Here is a 16,804-nt window from a genome sequence, read left to right as displayed (position 1 = left end):
GATCCTTTCCTTACACTTCTCCCAGTACCAGCCACATTAATGTATACAGCCATGGGGCAACTGATCCATTCCTCCCTTTCCTGACACTTCCCCCAGTACCAGCCCCCTTACCATATGCAGCCACGGGCCAACTGATCCTTCCTCACACTTCCCCCAGTACAAGCCACCTTACTGTATGCAGCCACAGGCCAACTGATCCCTTCCTCCCCTTCCTGACACTTCTCCCTGTACCAGGCACCTTACTGTATGTAGCCACGGGCCAACTGATCCCTTCCTCCCCTTCTTGACACTTCTCCCAGTACCAGCCACCTTACTGTATGCAGCCACGGGACAACTGATCCCTTTCGTCCTTTCCTGACACTTCTCCCAGTACTAGGCACCTTACTGTATGTAGCCACGGGCCAACGGATCCCTTCCTCCCCTACCTGACACATCTCCCAGTACCAGCCACCTTACTGTATGCAGCCACAGGCCAACTGATCCCTTCCTCCCCTTCCTCACACTTCTCCCAGTACCAGCCACCTTACTGTATGCAGCAATGGGCCAACTGATCCTTCCTCCCTTTCCTGACACTTCTCCCAGTACCAGGCACCTTACTGAATGCAGCCACGGTCCAACTGATCCCTTCTCTAATTCTTCCTGACAGTTCACCCAGTACCAGGCACCTTACTGTATGCAGCCACGGGCCAACTGATCCCTTCATCCCTTTCCTGACACTTCTCCCAGTACCAGGCACCTTACTGTATGCAGCCCCGGGCCAACTGATTCCTTCTTCCCCTTCCTGACACTTCTCCCAGAACCAGCCACCTTACTGTATGCAGCCACGGTCCAACTGATTCCTTCCTCCCCTTCCTGACACTTCTCCCAGTACCAGCCACCTTACTGTATGCAGCCACGGGCCAACTGATCCCTTCCGTCCCTTCCTGACACTTCTGCCACTACCAGCACCTTACTGTATGCAGCCACAGGCCAACTGATCCCTTCCTCCCCTTCCTGACACTTCTCCCAGTACCAGGCACCTTACTGAATGCAGCCACAGGCCAACTGATCCTTCCTCCCCTTCCTGACACTTCTCCCACTACCAGTCACCTTACTGTATGCAGCCACAGGCCAACTGATCCCATCCTCCCCTTCCTTACACTTCCCCCAGTACCAGCCACCTTACTGTATGCAACCACAGGCCAACTGATCTCTTCCTTCCCTTCCTGACACTTCTCCCATTACCATCCACCTTACTGTATGCAGCCAGGGGCCAACTGATCCTTTCCTTACACTTCCTGACACTTCTCCCAGTTCCAGACAACTTACTGTATGCAGCCACAAGCCAACGGATGCTTCCTCCCCTTCCTGACACTTCTCCCAGTACCAGGCACCTTACTTTATGCAGCCACAGGCCAACTGATCCCTTCCTCTCCTTCCTGACAGTTCTCCTGACAGTTCCCCCAGTACCAGCCACCTTATTGTATGCAGCCACAGGCCAACTGATCCTTCCTCCCCTTCCTGACACTTCTCCCAGTTCCAGACAACTTACTGTATGCAGCCACAAGCCAACGGATGCTTCCTCCCCTTCCTGACACTTCTCCCAGTACCAGGCACCTTACTTTATGCAGCCACAGGCCAACTGATCCCTTCCTCTCCTTCCTGACAGTTCTCCTGACAGTTCCCCCAGTACCAGCCACCTTATTGTGTGCAGCCACGGGCCAACTGATCCCTTCCTGACAATTCCCCCAGTACCAGACACCTTATTGTATACAGCCACGGGTCAACTGATCCCTTCCTGACAATTCCCCAGTACCAGTCACCTTACTGTATGCAGCCACGGGCCAACTGATCCCTTCCTGACACTTCCCCCAGTACCAGCCAAATTACTGTATGCAGCCATGGGCCAACTGATCCCTTCCTCCCCATCCTGACACTTCCCCCAGTATCAACCACCTTACTTTATGCAGCCACAGGCAAAATTATCCCTTCCTCCCTTTCTTGACACTTCACCCAGTACCAGACACCTACTAAGGGGTTCACATCGAGAAGACAAGCTGAGGTTGAGACCACAGGTAGCGGTTCAAAATTATAAGACAAGCTGAGGCCGGGGTCACAGGAAGAGGTTTAAAATTATGAGACAGGCCGAGGCTGAGGTCACAGGAAGGGGCTCTGTAATAAATCTCCCATTTATTTTTATAAGTCCCCTAGTCACTCTTCTGCCTCTAACAACCGCCCGTTGTTCCCATAGAGTACAATGCACTCACCGGCACTTAGGATGCCTCCAGGTCTTAACCTCTGGACAGTAGGGGCTTATACAAACAGAGGGAGTTCGCAAGCTAAAACTGGAGTAGTAGTACAAAGTTAATATTAACCATGGATCGGCCTGCAGCCGTAGACACTATCAAGATAGAATGCGCACTAATAAACAGGTAGCGTGAATGTCAGCAATACTAAGCAAAAATATTGCAGGGTAATTACCAAAGAGCAGCATGCACTGCAGACAATAACAGAATATGAATGCATATAAACACAACTACATCAAACAGGTGCAATCAATAACATATGGTATAGCAATAAACTCAGATACACATGAAGCGGGCAGTATGGACTTGCAGCATAACATATAATGCAGAATGGAATAGCAATAAATTAACCAGCATGTGTTTTGCAGAGTATAATAGCAGCAAGAGATATGTACATATATTGAAAGATGGAATAGCAACAGTAAATAACATGAATGACTTGCAGAGTGGATTTGCAGCACAATGAATGTTCCAGGTATACGTGCAACAGGTACAGGTAATGGAAGGCAGAGCCAGGACAGGAACTAGGAATACCAAACAGCAGATACAGGAATAGGGACCGGATGGCACGACTTCCACAATAAACTATCACCGACAAGGCAGGAATGGGCTGGCTGCCCTATATCAGAATTCAGATCAATCCCCTGTGAGCAACAAGGCCAGCATTTGGTAATTACCACTATGAGCAGCTGAGTGCTGCATGTTCACAGAGGCTTCCCAGCTGGGAACAATCAGCCTGGACCAAGACCTCACTGTCGCTGTCTTTGCCTGTTAACCTCTGGCCAGAACCTGCAGCAGATATGAACTGTCACGACGGCTCATAACAGGTTCATAACAATAATGCAAGCCGAGGCCGGGGTCAAAGGCAGAGGTTAAGAACAGTAATGCAGAACGCCGAAGCACAGTAATAACCAGTAACATGCACAGAGTGAGCTTACAAAGTTAGGGCAGGACAATTCAAACTTGGTGCTGACATCACCAAACAGATGATTTCCTATAATCACACAGCATCATATACCAGACCGGCACTCATCAGCATGAGAAAGGGAACTCTGAAATGCCACGTGAGCACTAGTGTGACTGGCATGAAGACCCCCACCACCTAAGTGTGTAAGTCACTGCTTGGCATAGCGCTGACTACGCTGTAACACATAGAATGAAAATGTGTCTGTACAATTACCTATACTAGCACTAATATGCATCTGTATAGCATCAGCCACCAAACCTTCTGTAGATGATAACTCCAAGAACCAGCTGCTCAGAAGAGGGTATGGGAGGACTGGGGTAGATGCAAGCAGTAGTACTTTTCTTCTTCAGCAAAGCCACCTCCTCATCTGTAATTGCAGCATCTTTGGGTGACACAGAGTCAGAGACGATCCCACTCGTGCTCATCGGTCCTGAGTTTCTCCTCAATCTGTTGCTTTTTGCCCAGTCGATCCCCACCCCCCAACTCAGAACCACAAGAGGTATCTCTCCTGACCTCCTATTCAGGGGCTGGCAGCGCAGATTTATTGCTCCTGCTTAGGGTAAAAACTGAGTTTTCAGCTACCTCCTGTGCACGTAAAGCAGCTTCCCAACTCCTGATGGTTTTTGTGCTGTCGATTGCCTCTAAAAACTGGAACTTTTTTCTGGGCCAAGATCACTCTTGGATTACGCTGGATGATCACCCACAATGGGTAATGAGGCTGGAATTTGCATGTTTATCCTCTATCTGGCCGCTTTTCTCCTCAGGCTCTTGCTCCCTGATGAGTGAGGAGCTTGAAGCCCCACAGCCTGGGAATGAACACAGTGCTCTATCCTGAGTCCTGGGTTTATTCCTTGGAACCTCTGCTTTCTCTAAAATATCTGGATCTTAAAGTAAAACATCACAACTAAGCCTCTTCTTTCTGTCGGGGTTGTAGATGCTGAACATCTGTGTCAGGGGCAGCTCCACAAAATCCTACATAATGTAAATGCACAACTGTTCTCAATAATGGAAACCTAATTCAGGATGATTACTTTACCTGATTAGCTTCACTAATGTAACCTTTTCCAGTACTGGCAGCTCACTATTATTCCAGGCTACAGACTAGGGGTGTGCACCGGCCACTTTTCATGTTTTGTGTTTTAGTTTTGGATCTGGATCTTTCTTTGTGTTTTGGATCTGGATTGGTTTTGCCAAAACCACACTTCCGTGTTTTGGGTTCTGGGTTTTGTGTTTTGTATCTGTATTTTTTTGGAAAACATAAAAACAGCTAAAAATCACAGAATTTGTGGCTTTTTTTTTTGTTCCTATGCTATTATTAACCTCAACAACATTCATTTCCACTCATTTCCAGTCTATTCTGAACATCTCACAATATTGTTTTTAGGAAAGAGGTTGCACCGAGGTAGCTGGATGACTATGCTAAGCGACACAAGTGGGCGGCACAAACACGTGGCCCATCTAGGAGTGGCACTGCAGTGGCAGATAGAATGGCAGTTTGAAAAACTAGGCCCCAAAGAGTACATACTTGGCACTACTACTTTGTTGATGCACGTGTGGCTATAGCGCACACACTTTGGGGGTTACAGCACCCTTCAACAGACGAGCCAGCCGGCCCTTTACTTATGACACAGGCGCACGCTTGGCGTTACTTTGTTGATGCACGTGCGGCTACAGTGCACACAAACAGAAACATTTTTTTTTTTGCACTTCGGGGGAAGCACTCCTGATGGACAGAGCACCCCCTGGACAACACTACAGCACCCCTTTAGGACTACAGCCTTTATGGGACACTGCACAACACAGCCCAGCCAGGCCCTATGGACTTTGGAGTGGAGACAGCCCCTATGGACGACAACAGCAGCACAACTCCCACCCTCCCTCTTCATTGTCCACAGCCGGAGTGAAAAATGGTGCAGACTCGGGGACCTTTTAGAGAATCCAAAAACTGCGAGAACCCGACAGTGGGATGATGACGTTTTGCCTCGAACCTGACTCGGATCGGGGATGCTCAGGGGGGTTCAAATTTCAGAAATCCGAACCCGCTCATCCCTACTACAGACAGAATATCAATACAACATAACACATGCTTACAACTCACAATATACTGTATATGATATATACATTGGGCTATACATATTTGGAAGTATGGTCCATCAATGATGATATAATTTACTGCATAATTTCACCACATACCTACTTAATAGACAATTATGTACCTTGTCAATATTATTTATTAAATTGAGGGACTGATTCCATTTTTCACTGCTGGGGGCAATATGATTAATTAAATGGGGACACTCTGCTTTACTTTTTATATAGGAAACATTATACAACTATTCACTACTACCCTAGGACACACTAGCCAGTGACTAGTACAACTTGGCCTCTCCCCTGCAGGACTGGGCTTGATGGTGTGACCCATTAATGCTTCCCATCTGGGTCTAACAGCTGGTCCCCCCTCCAATAAAAAATTACGGTTTTTATAGAATGCCCCATATGTAATATTGCAGGATTAAGTAAAGGAGATCCCGCTCACCAGATTTAGAATTGGATAAGGAAAAGAAGATCCTTCTTAAAAATAATAAAAATATATTTTTTCTCACCAGCTTTAGAATCTGATAAAGTACAGATCATTCTTCTCATCAAATCTAGAATTAGATAAAATAAAAGAGACCCCTCTCACCAGATCTCGAATTAGATAAAATAAAGGAGACCCCTCTCACCAGATCTAGAATTAGATAAAATAAAAGAGACCCCTCTCACCAGATCTCGAATTAGATAAAATAAAGGAGACCCCTCTCACCAGACCTAGAATTAGATAAAATAAAGGAGATCCCTCTCACCAGATCTCGAATTAGATAAAATAAAGGAGACCCCTCTCACCAGATCTAGAATTAGATAAAATAAAGGAGACCCCTCTCACCAGATCTAGAATTAGATAAAATAAAAGAGACCCCTCTCACCAGATCTCGAATTAGATAAAATAAAAGAGATCCCCTCTCACCAGATCTCGAATTAGATAAAATAAAGGAGACCCCTCTCACCAGATCTAGAATTAGATAAAATAAAGGAGATCCCTCTCACCAGATCTCGAATTAGATAAAATAAAGGAGACCCCTCTCACCAGATCTAGAATTAGATAAAATAAAGGAGACCCCTCTCACCAGATCTAGAATTAGATAAAATAAAGGAGATCCCTCTCACCAGATCTAGAATTAGATAAAATAAAGGAGATCCCTCTCACCAGATCTAGAATTAAAGTAAAGGAGATCTCTTTCACCCGGTCTAGAATTAGCTAAAGTAGAGGAGATCTCCCATACCAGATCTAGAAATAGGTAAAGTAAAAAAGATCCTTCTCACCAGATCCCTCACTGAATCGCAGTTGGATATATTTTCCAAATCGGCTACTGTTCTGGTTCATCACAGTCTGAGCATTTCCAAACGCCTCCAGTAAAGGATTCACCTGTGAAGACAGAATAATGTTCAGTTACTGTATCACCAGCTCTTAGATTCAATATATTATCTGTGTCCCATCTCTAGGTTTTTCCCTAAACACCGTTATACATTACACGACAAACAAGTAATAATTTCTGTGCTTCAAAATGGTGCAGCAGCAAACCTGGTGGTCCCCCGGAACACCTTCAAAGATACAACGTATAAATGACAATGGTTTAGCGCAACCTTTGTACGGGATTTTAACACAATGGGAAAATAAGTGGGATTAGTTTCTTGTGTGTTCAATATTATCAAAGCAGAACCATATAACCACAATTGGTCTCTGATCTGATGAATAGACAAAAGACTACCGGTCTATATAATCCTTCTGTAATTGTAGAGCAATGTCAATAGCCCAAAATATCCACAAGCTCCTCTTCACTTCTCTTAGACACGCTCTGTTTCTAGTTTTCTTAATCTCCCTCGTAGTAACTGGTCATCCACCAAAAACATGTAAAGGCGCTGGTGTGGCCGCTCCTGTTACCCGCCTTTACCTTCCCCCGCCCTGCCTCCCTGCGTAGTCTTTTTTGGCTCTCCTATCACTATTCTAAACACTGCTCTTTGGCAGTTTTTGCTCCCCCCTCAAATTTTTCCACAGCTCCCCCCCGACGTCTGTTATCCCCTATGTCCCCAACTCCCGGTGATAGGAGTATGATTCGCAGTCTAAGCTCAGACAGGATGGCAAGCTGATTATGCTCCTAGGGGTTTATGATGTAGAAGTGTGGCTCGTGGTTTCACAGCAGCGTCAGCCACCCTTGGATTCGGTGCTGCCTCGCAAGTCCCCGTTACCTACAACGTGTGTGATGGGAGTGGCGAAGGGAAAGTGTTTTACATCCAACGACTCTAGGTGCACACGTGGTGCTGCCTGGCATTTTCACCACTCCTGTCACACCTGTGGAGGTGAGCACATGGCCAGGGATTGCTGACGTGGCTCTGGGTGTGGGGGCAGTTGATCAGGTAGGCAGTGCCCCTGGCACTAGTTAGGCAGGACCTGTGTATTTCTCCTTTGGGGGTGGCTCCCTGTGAAGGCCACTGGGCAGTATCGCCTTATTCAGCATTTATCTTAACCCCACAGTAGTTCTGTTTATGACGCAATGCCATCGTCCTGCAGGGTGGTTTATCAGTCGTTTATTGAGGCCTTGTGGCCAATCAATAGTTTTGGTTCAAGCACTTTGTTGGCAAGGCTAGATATTGAATCAGCATTCCTGTTGTTGCCTTTACATACGGATGTCATGCACTATATGGTCTTGTTGGGGACATGGTTTCTTTGTTTATATATGTTTACCCATGGGCTGTGTGGTCTCCAGCACCTATTATGAGAAATTCAGTTCCTTGTACACTGGTGCATTTCTGCTGGTACCAGTCAGGCTCATGTTGCATATTATTTAAACGACTTTCTCTTTATAGGGTCGGGGGAGCGATGTCTGTGTGGACCTCCTGTTTTCCGCCCAAGCTTTGTTTCAGAATTCTGGTGTTTATGTAGAGTATAAGACAAGACAGAGGGTCTCTATTCATGCTTGTTTTATTTGGGCATTGAGACATACGCAGTTGCTGGTTGCTGTAATTTGCCGCAGGAAAGATGGTCAACTGGTTGGATCCATTTGCCGGTGGTTTGTTGGCTTATAGGGTTACGCTGCGCACTGTGCAGTCAATGCTAGTTTTGTTTACTTTTGCTTGTGGTAATGTCCCTCTGGGCAGGTTGCTGGTATGTAGTTGGTAGGGTCTACGTCCGGTGCGAGCAGACTTCATCACCATGTGCGGTTGTCTTCTGATATTGAGGATGACATCCGCACTTGGTCCAGGTCCCTAGTTCAATTTCATGGTGAGCACATTTGTCCTTCAGAACTGGTCGCTATACAACATTACAGCTTTTACCAAGGCAGCTGGCTCGTCAGATTTGGGGCGTTTTTATGATGGTGACTGATGTGCAGCACCCTGGCCGCTGAAATGACATGTGAAGTTACTTATTGGCACTTTGTTGTTGTCAGATTGTCGTGGCGGTTAACCTATGGAATGATCGTTTAAGTAATCGGCAGGTGGTTTTTCTGGGGCGACACGCTGGGCTGGGCATGCCATTGACAATCAGATGGTTCCCTCTCCTCCAGCTTTACGGCTGTTGAGGCATTTGGTTTTGTGCTGTCTGGAGGCCCATATTCGATGCCGAGCCTGTCCTGTGCCTGGTGTATATGCTGCAATTTGCGTATGATTTGTCTCGCTTTAATTTTGCACACTTTCAGATGCTGGCTCCAGTGGCTTCTGCAGTGGGGTTACCTTACCCTTTCTATGGCAGATTATCAGGCTGACATGGAGGGCGCTTGCACCAGCAACTCTGCACACTTATGTAGTGGCCTGGCAGGCTTTCTACGCGCTGGGCTCTCAGGGGGTTAGGTCTTCAAGGGACATGCTTTTGTCGTTTGTATGAGGATATTACAAGCGCGGTCACTTTAAGGCTTCGGTGGTTACAGCGCTGGTGGGGATCTCCTACATTAGTCAGCTGAAGGGTCTTTACAGCCCTTCCTAATCATTCCTGATGTCCGAGGCCCTTAAAGGTTGTTGAAGGGGTTTCCCGTCGGTGCCGTCTACCGCTGACCCATTGACTTGCAGCTTTTGGGGAGATTACCTGGGGTTATGAACAAGGTGACTTCTTCACTTTAGGAGTTGCTCCTTTCCATTTGGCTTTTCAGTTGCAATTTTGGGGGTTGTCCCGGTCAGTGCGATTGTTGTGCCCAGCAAGATTTCACTTCCCTCAGGTTTATTGTTAAAATACACTGTGTTCAGGGCTTCAGTCGTGTTTCTCAGGCTTAGGTTTTACAGGGCGTACCAACTAGTATTAGGAGAAATTGTTCCAATATAGAATTATTTCAAATTCAAGCCCAAGGATTGTATGACACCTTTCTGAACAAGGACAAGGCTGGGCCTCAGGCTGATGTGGCAGTACTGAGGTGGTATGAGCGGCTGGGCCTCAGGCTGATGTGGTAGTACTGAGGTGGTATGAGCAGCTGATGTGGTAGCACTGAGGTGGTATGAGCGGCTGGGCCTCAGGCTGATGTGGCAGCACTGAGGTTTTATGAGTGGCTGGGCCTCAGGCTGATGTGGCAGCACTGAGGTGGTATGAGCGGCTGGGCCTCAGGCTGATGTGGCAGCACTGAGGTGGTATGAGCGGCTGGGCCTCAGGCTGATGTGGCAGCACTGAGGTGGTATGAGCGGCTGGGCCTCAGGCTGATGTGGTAGCACTGAGGTGGTATGCGTGGCTGGGCCTCAGGCTGATGTGGTAGCACTGAGGTGGTATGCGTGGCTGGGCCTCAGGCTGATGTGGCAGCACTGAGGTGGTATGAGCGGCTGGGCCTCAGGCTGATGTGGCAGCACTGAGGTGGTATGAGCGGCTGGGCCTCAGGCTGATGTGGCAGCACTGAGGTGGTATGCGTGGCTGGGCCTCAGGCTGATGTGGCAGCACTGAGGTGGTATGAGGGGCTGGGCCTCAGGCTGATGTGGCAGCACTGAGGTGGTATGCGTGGCTGGGCCTCAGGCTGATGTGGCAGCACTGAGGTGGTAGGAGCGGCTGGGCCTCAGGCTGATGTGGCAGCACTGAGGTGGTATGAGGGGCAGGGCCTCAGGCTGATGTGGCAGCACTGAGGTGGTATGAGCGGCTGGGCCTCAGGCTGATGTGGCAGCACTGAGGTGGTATGAGGGGCAGGGCCTCAGGCTGATGTGGCAGCACTGAGGTGGTATGCGTGGCTGGGCCTCAGGCTGATGTGGCAGCACTGAGGTGGTATGAGCGGCTGGGCCTCAGGCTGATGTGGCAGCACTGAGGTGGTATGAGCGGCTGGGCCTCAGGCTGATGTGGCAGCACTGAGGTGGTATGAGCGGCTGGGCCTCAGGCTGATGTGGCAGCACTGAGGTGGTATGCGTGGCTGGGCCTCAGGCTGATGTGGCAGCACTGAGGTGGTATGAGGGGCAGGGCCTCAGGCTGATGTGGTAGCACTGAGGTGGTATGCGTGGCTGGGCCTCAGGCTGATGTGGCAGCACTGAGGTGGTATGAGCGGCTGGGCCTCAGGCTGATGTGGCAGCACTGAGGTGGTATGAGCGGCTGGGCCTCAGGCTGATGTGGCAGCACTGAGGTGGTATGCGTGGCTGGGCCTCAGGCTGATGTGGCAGCACTGAGGTGGTATGAGGGGCTGGGCCTCAGGCTGATGTGGCAGCACTGAGGTGGTATGCGTGGCTGGGCCTCAGGCTGATGTGGCAGCACTGAGGTGGTAGGAGCGGCTGGGCCTCAGGCTGATGTGGCAGCACTGAGGTGGTATGAGGGGCAGGGCCTCAGGCTGATGTGGCAGCACTGAGGTGGTATGAGCGGCTGGGCCTCAGGCTGATGTGGCAGCACTGAGGTGGTATGAGGGGCAGGGCCTCAGGCTGATGTGGCAGCACTGAGGTGGTATGCGTGGCTGGGCCTCAGGCTGATGTGGCAGCACTGAGGTGGTATGAGTGGCTGGACCTCAGGCTGATGTTCACAATCACAAACAAGACCAGGGACTTACACACAAGGCATAAGCTATAACCGGCAAGGGAGGAGTTGCCCCCACCAATGAGCGCTGGAAGGACTCCTGATTGTTAAGCAAAGGCAGCTGCAGCACTGCACGTAAGCAGACATTCATTTAATAGCAGCCTCTGCAGCTGCCTAGCGTCCTAGTCTCAGCTCGGCGTCCACGTTGCCTGGTGACCGGCGGAAACATCAGCCCCTGCGACCGGAAGTCACAGTGTCCCGGTTGCTTGGCAACAACCGGGACCTGCAAAGTAACCAAGCCACAGTGGCGTCTTGTTCCAGGAAGAGCGTTGACCCCTCTATGTATCATTACAAACAGACACTGGTACCTGTAGCACTTGCTGGCTAAGTTGTGCATTTCCTCGGCTGCGTCTCACCATATGTTTCAGCAGAAGTTTAGTGCTCTCTGTTTTACCTGCTCCACTGTCACCACTAGAAAAGACAAAAAAAAAATTATTGAATGAATAATTTATTGCATCAGAATTAGCACTCAGGGTCTCCTGGGTACCGGTCCAGCAGAATGACAACAGTCAAAGCATTATACCCCTTACTAAAACATGTTATTTCTACTAAGCACAATGATGAAATAATCTCAGACATGTTGGAATTAAAAGATGTCAAATGTTTAATGACCAATAATAGGACGAGGATGTTATAAAGATATATTGGTGTAAAAAGGACGGCAACAACTCCAACTCGCGTCCAAACAAACCATACGCTGGTCTACAACTCTCCCTTAACTTTAAAACATTGGACCCATCCGGTAAGATGCGTCACCATAACCAATAGGGCAGGTAACAGAAAACTTTAGAGACGAGCGCACCATAAAACTAAAACACTTTATAACAGCAAATGCCGCACTTTACGGCAAACAGCAGGCACGTTACAGGCCGCAGCACCACAACCATAAAACTAAAACACTTTATAACAGCAAATGCCGCACTTTACCGCAAACAGCAGGCACGTTACAGGCCGCAGCACCACCACCATAAAACAAAAACACTTTATAACAGCAAATGCCGCACTTTACCGCAAACAGCAGGCACGTTACAGGCCGCAGCACCACCACCATAAAACTAAAACACTTTATAACAGCAAATGCCGCACTTTACCGCAAACAGCAGGCACGTTACAGGCCGCAGCACCACCACCATAAAACTAAAACACTTTATAACAGCAAATGCCGCACTTTACCGCAAACAGCAGGCACGTTACAGGCCGCAGCACCACCACCATAACACTAAAACACTTTATAACAGCAAATGCCGCACTTTACCGCAAACAGCAGGCACGTTACAGGCCACAGCACCACCACCATAAAACTAAAACACTTTATAACAGCAAATGCCGCACTTTACCGCAAACAGCAGGCACGTTACAGGCCACAGCACCACCACCATAAAACAAAAACACTTTATAATAGCAAATGCTGCACATTACCGCAAACAGCAGGCACGTTACAGGCCGCAGCACCACCACCATAAAACAAAGAACTAACAAGCCCTATCTATACCCTAAACACATCCTCCAGGAACAGAAACATTCCCACTGAATTGAGATGAACCCCATCTGACCTGTAAAGGGGATTATCCTTAAATCTTATCAGGTCATGTTTCACCACAATGCCAGACCTAGCATTCAAAGAACGAGCCACCACCACACCTCCCCCAAATAACCAATCTTGCTACACAGGAAATGGAAGCACTACAGAGCCTGGAATAACTGGAGAACATGGGACGATTAGAATGAGACCAAGCTGTAAGGAAAAAAATATTATTTTTCCCGGGTAATAACAGTCCATAAACCTTCTTACTTCTGGGCAAAGATGTCTATTCATGAAGCAGGGAGAAGAGTGGAGAATTTGCCCAACCAATCAGCTCCTATTATTTTACAGAATGTACTTGATAAATGAAACCTCAAAGCTGATTGGTTGCCATGGGTAACGTCTCCATGCTTTTCACTGCTTCATGAATAGACCAACTAGTATCCAGGGATCTGGATGAACTGGACCATAATAGATAAATAGGCATTATAAGGAGAGGCAACCGTAAAGATGTACTGATCAAATCCTTGGACAAAGGGGTCAATGTTATCAACTGGCCTACACAAATGTACATTGGAGAAGCTCTGAGACAACTAGAGGACCATAATGTTCAACCCTACAGAGAATTTTAACATTGCCTATACAAGTATTATATATAATTATATATAAAGCATTCAAGACTGGTATATGTCTCGCTGCGGTGTCTGTCCCGGCTAGCACTGAGGTCCGCTGGCGCTGTGACCGCACATCACTCGCAGAGGTCCGCTCCTGCTGCACGTTGCTCCTGGATGGGTTTGAGGACTGTCTGTTCTATTCCGGCCCAGTCTCCTCAGTATTCTGTGTCTGAGTATGGAGGTGGCTCCTCACAGCGTGCTGCTCACAGTATGTCTGCCCAGCAGGCTGAACACCAGAGTTCCTTCCAGTACAACAGTATGGGTGCAGCCATGTTGGACTCAGACCGCTGACTCTCCTCCACCACTCAGAGCGCTGCTCCGAGACCAGCTGATCGCAGCATCCAAACCCTGGTGACAGTCCTATAAATATGGATTGTAGTAAAATAGTGCCCTAACTCTGGATTTAATATAAACGTGCATGAGTCTTAAAGTTTGACACTTGCTCAGACTGTAAGGTTAAAAGGGTACTTTTGTAGCTTTCACACAGGTTTTTGTCAGACTGCCAATTTCCACTGGAGCCAGCCCCAGGAACCTGTAGAATTTAAGAGTGTCTCCATTTTTAGGGATTGTGTGACAGCGTGTGGCCCTGACTAACTTCAAACCTAGGCAAAATCCTACTCTTGGTCAAACTACACCACCATGCCAAATTTACAACAGAAAGGTGCAGATCAAAAGATGGCGCTGTCAATTAATTGCTGGTTCAAAGGAGGGTGTCAACCTCCTAATATAAATAATGTAACATTCGGGAAAAGGGGATGAACCGCGCTAACAATAATAGCAATTGATTTGATCTTAAATCACTAAATGCAAAGTTAATAAGCATTAATTAGCAACATGCATATTGCAAATATATATATATATATATATATATACACACTTATAAATACAGTGAGTGAAAGTATGACTGTATACGGCTTGGATAGAAAAAATATAAATCATTTATTGCTGCATGTAGAAACACAATATAAGATGAATTATGTAAAAAAAAAAATACAATAAAATAATATATAATGTCCAGTTAAAAGTCTTAGGGGCCTATTCATTAAACGTAAAACTTCTCTGGAGATAATTAGCTTTAGAACCTCTCATGGAGTTCTAGCTAATTATAGGTGGAATCCATCATTCCACCTCTCCATAAGTATCTATTCCGGTACCTGTCATTTATGTGATGACAGCTTTTCGGGAAATAGATACTTTTCCTGCCTACACTACCTTATCGCGTCTGGAAACAGTGCTGCGCATGCGCTGTTACATCTGTAAAACCAGCGTATGCGCAGCACTGCCTACAGATGCGTTAAGTTTATTTAAGAAAAATGTCCTTAAAAACATTATTTTAGTGTTGATGAATAAGCCCCTTAATCTGAATTGTATCTAATGTATAAGAACAAAGTCATTGCCAATTGATTACTTCCTCCCACTCCCGCCACCAAGACTTTGGCCGCGCTGCTCCCCACCTCTGGAACTCTCTCCCGCTTCCCATCAGACTCTCCACCACTCTTCAATCCTTCAAACGGGCTCTCAAGACCCCACTACTTCATCAAAGCCTTCCAACTATCATCCTCCTTGCTACATACTCCTTCCTCCCCATCTACCCCATCTATGTCACCCCTGTCTGTCTGTCCCTCCCCTATAGAATGTAAGCTCCTATGAGCAGGGCCCTCTACCCTCTTGTGCTTCTCCTCACTCTACCTTCATTTACTTCTTACTCTCTACCAGGTCACCTAACACTTGGTTGCTTTGCATTGTTGCATATCTGGATGTTATGGTCATGAATGTAGCAATGTATATTATCCATGTCCTGTAATGTATTGTACTGTAAGTCACTGTAAATCAACCTGTTTATGTACTATGTAAGGCGCTGCGGAACACTTGTGGCGCCATATAAATAAACCATAATAATGATAATTGACCTCAGTGCTATGATCCGGGATAATGTCCAGCTTAAAATATAGTTACCAGCCTCAGAGTGCACAGTCACGCCCCAACTTAATGTCTGCAATGATGAAAAGTATATATATATATATATATATATATATATATATCAGACTCCGCAATTCATAGAGAATTATAATATACAGCTTCCAATACCTGTCTTGTATGTCTTGGTTGTATTGATTTAATAGTTCCGCATGGATATGCCATTTACTTGTTAGAGCACTGCATACTGTAGGTTCTTTTAATGTGCAGGTATTGGAAGCTATATATTAGTATAAGTCAGTCCTAAAGAAGGTTCATTATGAAGAAAAACTGACATGACTGTACAGAATTGACACTGTGGCAAGTTTTTGTCCGAATACGACAATAAAGATTAAACTGTTTCTTATATGAAGATTGTCTGAAGAGAGTGCCCTTGTTCAATGGGACTATACATATATTATTATTATTATTATTATTATTATTATTAATAATAATAAATTGTATTTATATAGCACTTTTCTCCTAAAGGACTCAAAGTGCTTTACATTTGCCTTTACAGTACAAAATACAAAACAAGCCTAACAAGGGACATTAGTGAAATGCTGGGTGAACAGGTCTTGAGTCTATTTTTGAAGGATTCTAGAGTGGAGACCTCTCGAACTGTGCGGGGAAGTGAGTTCCATAAGGCTGGAGCTACAAAACTGAAAGCTCGACCCCCAGACGAATTCCGGGAGATTCTAGGTACTGTTAATAGTCCTTCATCAACGGATTGCAGTAATGGAGTGGGACAGTAAGGAATCAGAAGCTGCTTCAGGTACCTTGGGCCATGGTCATGTAGGGCTTTGTAAGTTAGTAAGCCAATCTTGAAAACAATTCGCCATCTGACACACACATTTATAGTAAAGTAAAAAAAAGTACAACACATCAACATTTTTCTCTATATTTGTAATGGGGCTATTGTAAGGAAATGTTCACCAAATGTCAGCAACAACCCATGCAATTCACACATGGAAAGACATCAAACCATAGATGTCCATAAATTAACTTATGTGTAATAATGTGAAATGACACAGGGAAGAAGTATTAAACACATGACGAAAGGGAGGTGCAAAAAGGCATGGAAAGCCAAGACACCAGCTGAAATCTATCAGTAATTAGAAAGCAATCCTGCCCTTGTCAGTGCAAATAAATATAAACTGGTTTAGTCCCAACTGATGGCCTATAAAAAGGTGTCTTATTACAAAGGTGTCTCACAAGAAAGATCTCATGATGGGTAAAAGCAAAGAGCTCTCTCAAGAACTTTGCAACCTTATTGTTGCAAAACCTACTGATGGCATTGGATTTGTAAACTTCTGAATGTTCCAGTGAGCACTATTGGGGCCATAA

General features: G+C 46.5%; 1 protein-coding gene across 1 annotated transcript in view; it reads right to left on the bottom strand.

Moving 5' to 3' along the window:
* The window catches only part of LOC148443397 (unconventional myosin-VIIa-like), a gene marked incomplete at its 3' end in the record, with an annotated part of 418,660 nt that overhangs the window by 338,395 nt on the left and 63,461 nt on the right, over window positions 1-16,804 (bottom strand). The window contains exons 4-5 of the mRNA XM_088462885.1: window positions 11,614-11,716; window positions 6,613-6,715 (exon numbers count right to left, since the gene is read on the bottom strand). Of these exons, the coding sequence (XP_088319011.1) occupies window positions 6,613-6,715; window positions 11,614-11,716 (206 nt within the window). The remainder of the gene's footprint in view (window positions 1-6,612; window positions 6,716-11,613; window positions 11,717-16,804) is intronic.

This window comes from Taudactylus pleione, unplaced genomic scaffold (assembly GCF_031769625.1).
Source record: "Taudactylus pleione unplaced genomic scaffold, aTauple2 ptg001283l, whole genome shotgun sequence".
Classification (NCBI taxonomy): domain Eukaryota; kingdom Metazoa; phylum Chordata; class Amphibia; order Anura; family Myobatrachidae; genus Taudactylus; species Taudactylus pleione.
This window is presented reverse-complemented; position numbering and strand designations above follow the sequence as displayed.